Here is a 6,000-nt window from a genome sequence, read left to right as displayed (position 1 = left end):
CCCCCCCTCGGCCCCGCCCTCCGCACGCTCCGCGGACGCCGCCTGGCGCTTCGTCAGCGCGGCTGCCGACGTGGAGCCGGCCGAGGCCGCGGCCAAGGCGGAAGTGTAGCCCGGGTGGAGGAGCCGGAGTCCTTCGCCGCCGCCGCTCGAGCACCTGCGGCCATGGAGAGCTCCTTGGAGAAGGTGGGCGCTTCCCGGGGGGAGGGGAGAGATCTCTGGGGAAAGGGGGGGGGTCACTGATCAAGGATGGGGGGGGGCTAAGCTGTCATAGGAGCCCGTATGGGGGAGGGGAGGGGGGGAGAAGATGCGCCTGGTATTCATAATGGAAGGGCAGTGATGTCAGCTCGGCGGCTGTGTGATCATATTCAGAAGTGGATCCGGTATTTGCATCGTGGTAGATGGGACCGCGGTAGATGGGACCGCGGGGATTTGTGCATGAATAATAGGGGCCGCTCTGTGCGTGCAGATAGATAGGAAGATAGACAGACAGACAGACTAGATAATAGATATCTGCACACACATAATGTACCCCTATTATTAATGCACAAATCACGATTGCAGATGGAGAGATAGAGATAGATACCGTAGACAGATAATCTAGCTAGAGATAGATAATATATATTTGCACGCACATAATGTACCCCTATTATTAATGCACAAAGCACGATTGCATATAGAGAGATAGAGATAGATACCATAGATAGATAATCTAGCTACAGATAGATAATATATATTTGCACACACATAATGTACCCCTATTAATGCACAAATCACGATTGCATATAGAGAGATAGAGATAGATAGATACTGTAGATAGATAATCTAGATAGAGATAGATAGATAATATATATTTGCACACACATAATGTACCCCTATTAATGCACAAATCACGATTGCAGATGGAGAGATAGAGAGATAGAGATAGATAGATACCGTAGATAGACAATCTAGATAGATAATATATATTTGCACACACATAATGTACCCCTATTATTAATGCACAAATCAATACAATTACAGATAGATAGATAGATAGATAGATAAATAGATAGATAGATAGATAGATAGATGATAGATAGATAGATAGATGATAGATAGATAGATAGATAGATAGATGATAGATAGATAGATAGATAGATAGATAGATAGATAGATAGATAGATAGATGATAGACAGACAGACAGACAGACATAGATATAGATTACATTAATGCACAAACACACATACATATTAATGCATAGATAGATAAATATAGATATGCATTGATATGTGCTTGTGTGTTTGTGCATTAATCCTATATGTTTATGTGTGCATTTAAATTATATGGATTTAGGATTTGCTTATCACATTTCTATACTGCCTATTACACTTGCATGATTCTAGGGGATTTGCAGATAAAATTCTTTGTGTGTTGCCTTAATACTATATATGTGTAATTATTACCTTAATATTATATGTGTGTGTATTGGATGTGTGTGTGTGTTGCGTTTATATTATATATATTATACCCGAAGAAACCTAAATACACACACACACACACACACACACACATCTCTTTTATATGTATGAATGTATATGTATATATGTGTATTCATATTATATGTGCATTAATTTTATTATGCATAGAGTAGTATATATTATATAAGTTACAGAAACACAAATGTGTTCATGTGTGCGCACATAGGTGCGTGTGTGTGTGTGTGTGTGTGCATATGTATTTAAGCACCTATTTGTTACATTCATAACTTCATTCATACATTAAATGGATTCTGTTCATTCCACGATGTACTTCTACTTACATCGTGGCATCTAAAATTCTGAGAGAGCCAGTAGGGTGGTTCAGTGGGAAAAGAGCTGGGCTAGCAGTGGGGAGACCAGAGGCTAGTCTCCCCTCAGCCCCCTAAGATCATTGGCTGGCTTTGGGCCAGTCCCTCCTTCTCAGCAGGTGCAATGGGGAAGGTGGTGGGCTAGAAGTGGGAAGACCTAGATTCCTTAATTCTGGGGCTTTCAAATGTCCTGGAACTGCAGTTCTGAATTCTTAGCCAAAAAGTTTGGGAAGTTGCAATCTCCATATTTGTCAATTGCTCCAATTGTGGGGAAAACTGTTGTATCCAAATCAGATATTTAGAGGTGGTGTTTGTTTTTATTTTATACTAACAAGCAGACTTCTGGTGAATTTGTGACCTGCAATTGTGAACAGATTAAATCCTTTTTCTTGGCACACATGCATGTACATATCCAATGCCATTTTATATGGTAAATGTGGACGATTTTATAATGGCATGTCAATATTTGTTTGATAAAGTCACTTGCCGTCTTGCCTGAAATGGAGATAATCCCAGCAGTGGAAGAGAAAGCCAATCACTTTTATTTTTTTCTTAATCTTTGGAGAACGGGAACCCTAGGTAAGCCCTGGATTTAGGCTTCGGTGCTGAGATTACTAATCAAAAGGATATCGGTTGCCAAATTTTGAAGGCGTGAGTTACAGGCACTTACACGGGTGACTTTGGACCAGTACTTCCTCCTCTCTCAGCCCAATCAATGTCACAGCTTTGTTGTCGTGGGGAAAATAGGAAGAGGAAGTATTAGGTATGTTTGCCACCTTGAGTTATTTATATATATGTAAAACAAGGATATAAATAAATACATGCTCTTCCAGTTTAACAGAGCTAAACTTTGTGAGGATTTGGGATTCACTTTGAATGAATGGATCTTTATAAACGAATGTCAGCCACGTAACTCTAATTCAAGGGTGCTAAAATGGACCTCTAAAATAAAGATTTATTGATAGGAAAGCCATTAATGTTTAGTGATAAATGACCAGCACAAGGAAGAGGAATTGTAGTTTGATCAGATACCGTTGAATGCTTAAGCATTGGTTAGTTAGCCTGTTTCGCATTGACTACGATTTAAAGATTTATTGCTCATGTTATGAATGCTGGAACAATTTATTCAGGGTTTTTTTCCTCCTGATGTGTCAAAAGTTCTTCGTGCTATTTCCATGCTCCTGTGAATAAGATAGGAAGCACCTGGTCCAGTGAATTAAAAAAGTTTGACCTCAATTCTCCGATCAGAAGAAACTGGAATATATTAGGAGGGTCTGATAAATCGTGAAAATTGCTCTGTCGGTTATTTCATTTGACGTTGCATGAGGTTTCGAGATTATTTCCCGAGTTGATCTCTTGGTTAATTTTGGTGATTTTCACTCAAAAGGCATGGAAAAAAGAAAACATCTTACCTGCAGCCCAAAGCCAAAGCAACTGTCTTTATTCCATAAAATAAAAGGAATAAGGAAGAGCATGCAGTGTGTGTGTTTACTTGGGGTTCCGGAATCAGGATTTCAAACCAGTTTGTTCACATATATAGAGTCCAAAGTTCTTTCTGACATGGGTTCAATGACATGGGCTTTACTTCCTCTGGCGGTGCCCGGCTGCTTGGCTTGCTGTGATTGTGAACATAACTTTGGTTTGCTGATGGAGAGTCCGGTATGTGTTAAGAAGCTGATGGTGGAAAAACTACACAATCTTTGATAGATAATTGAAATACTTTGGGTCTGCTTCCTTGAAGGATGAGAAGAAGCCACAAGGGTCACAGTATCGATGAACGAGGGATGTTTTTCTTCAGGATGACAGGGCTCTGACAGTTACCCCCATTTAAATCATGAGTCTCTAGCCAAAAGTCCAAAACTTAAAGAAGATTTATTAGGAGCAGACATGCTGGCGCTTCCTGGATGTAGCTGACTCTGAGGCACATCATTCATTGTCATCCTTGACCCTGGTTCCCCCCACCCCCTGGGTGTATCGTAATTCATATTCTCCAATGGAACACATCCATAGCCAAGAATCATCAATCATGCTTTCCAGTTAGAATTTTGCGTGGCAGAAACTTCAGTCACCTAGAAACTACCCTTGAAAACATTTATGGAATGTTTTGTGGTTAGCCAGCAGCAGGTGCGGATGGCTGAGGAGAGCGAGGACTCAGATGAGGGGCCAGGACCATTAGGGAGCGGACTGCTGCCTTCAGAGATTGTGGGGGCTGGCAGCAGCGATGAGGAGGTTCCCGAGGAGCCTGTGCCAAGTGTGCGTGCACGCAGGATTGCTCATAGAAAAGAGCAGTTACAACAGCACGGGTGACTTGGGAGTAAGGCTGCAAGGTAATGGCCCCTCCTTCAAGAAGATAAAAGCCAGCTGTGAAATGAATGTATTTTGCAGAAAGCAAAGACGTTTTGAAACTCCAGCCTCGTGGACGTTCCAGTATCCTGAGTTTGTATTTGAAGATTCTTATATTGCAAATTATTTCTTGTCTTGCTATCTTTTGGCAAGTCTCTCACAGTTTGGCAAGGCTTGTGCTTATCACAGCTAATTACTTTGCAGAAGCATTAAAAGGTTTCTGTTCCCTTTGGATTGTGTTTGATTTGTTGGAAAAGGGTGCAGGTCAGAGCAGAATGCAAGCTCCTCCCTCCTTTCTGCTCCCCCTCCCTTTCTGTTGGCCAATCTAAAAAGGCCACAGAAATATTTTATGAGTTGACACAGGACTCAAGGCCGAGGTACAGGTACCCCTCAACTTAAAACAGCTTGTTTAGTGACCGTCACTGAAAAAAAAGTGACTTAACACAGTTTTTCACAGTCACAACCTTGGTAGCGTCCCCATGGTCACGTGATCAAAATTCAGACTTAAACGACTGTGGCTGTGTCCCGAGGCCATTTTATATCATCAAATATTCTATTCTATTCTTTTTGCAACCTTTTGGCAAGCAAAATCAACGGGGAAGCCAGGTTCACTTAACAACCGGGTTGTCGTAAAATGGGGCAAAACTAACTTAACTGTCTTGCCTACAAAGAGAAATATTATTAGGCTCAATCGTGGTCGTAAGTCGGGGATTACCTTATAGTTTAAGTCCACATAATGGTCCTCCTGCCCATTGAGGACAGTCTTGCCCAACTGGCAGTCCCCATTATTATTTTTCTGGAAATTAAATATACAAAAATGGAAACATGAGCTAGCATGAGCCAATCGATTTTTAAATACTAAATTGCAGTGACAGAATTCTCAAATTATCCAGCGGTTTCTTAGAAAAAAGCAGGTTCCACCGTGCCTTTATTTACCATGTCCCAGCAAAAATGACACAAATTGTACTTAGTTTATTTGTCATACCTTGGCATTTCCTCCTTACTCGTGATACATTTTGTCTGATTTGGCAATAATGACCTCTCCATTTTATCAGGTGGAAAAGAATTTAGCACACGCTCGTTTGACAAATCCATATAATGCTTCTTGTTAGCGAACTGTGGTTTGCCATCTTTACTTCAGTTATAATGGCTTGCAAAAGTACAGGTCGTCCTTTGTCAAGTCATATTAAGTGAGATTAAAAAATATTCTTCTGTAGCAAGTGAAGGAATGAAGTAATCTTATTATGGAAGCAGCCTGCTAGGAATATTATATGATGATTAGCATAACGGTCTTTCAAGAAAAGAAATTAGCATTAATTTATTATATAGAAGGGACACTTTTAAGATGGGAGGCTTTAACCAAACACCAGCAGGAATCTTTCTCTCTCCCTGTCCTTGATAAACATTGAAAACAAATGTTTACAGACTCCCGTTGGGAATACATTTGCAGCCCAGCAGTGTCGATGCAGCTGTGAGATACCAACCAGCTCTTTCATGCTTTGTTTTTTTTTTTTAATTTTAAAGGTGAATCAGACCTTCAGCTCCAACGTTTAAATATATAAAAAAATAATACAAAGTACCCTTAGGAGGGGAAAAATGTAGAGAGGGGCTCATATCATTTGTTGAAGTCAGTATCGTTTGTTAAAGTCGCTATCTTCTCAAAGCCACTAGTTGCTTATCCAAGTTATGATGATGTGCTTAGCGCCCCCCCACAAGTTTTCTTTATTTATATAACATATAAAAATTCCTTTTCAATCAAATAGTGTGTTGTCTAGATACAATTGTGTTTAGACAATCCTAATCAAAGTGTTTACAATAACATTCATCACAA

At 40.4% G+C, this 6,000-nt stretch overlaps 1 protein-coding gene across 1 annotated transcript in view; it reads left to right on the top strand.

Annotated features, from left to right (window-relative positions):
• PDXDC1 (pyridoxal dependent decarboxylase domain containing 1) overlaps positions 1-6,000 on the top strand; it is a 32,846-nt gene continuing 26,846 nt past the window's right edge. Inside the window, 1 exon segment of the mRNA XM_087973372.1 lies at positions 1-183. Coding sequence (XP_087829498.1) covers positions 163-183 — 21 coding nt within the window. The 5' untranslated portion in view covers positions 1-162.

The sequence above is a fragment of the Notechis scutatus genome, chromosome 12 (assembly GCF_049901735.1).
Source record: "Notechis scutatus isolate UNSWTSFEM ecotype Mainland chromosome 12, rNotScu1.2, whole genome shotgun sequence".
NCBI lineage: Eukaryota > Metazoa > Chordata > Lepidosauria > Squamata > Elapidae > Notechis > Notechis scutatus.
Note: the sequence above shows the minus strand (reverse complement) of the source record. Positions and strands in the feature narration are given on the sequence as shown.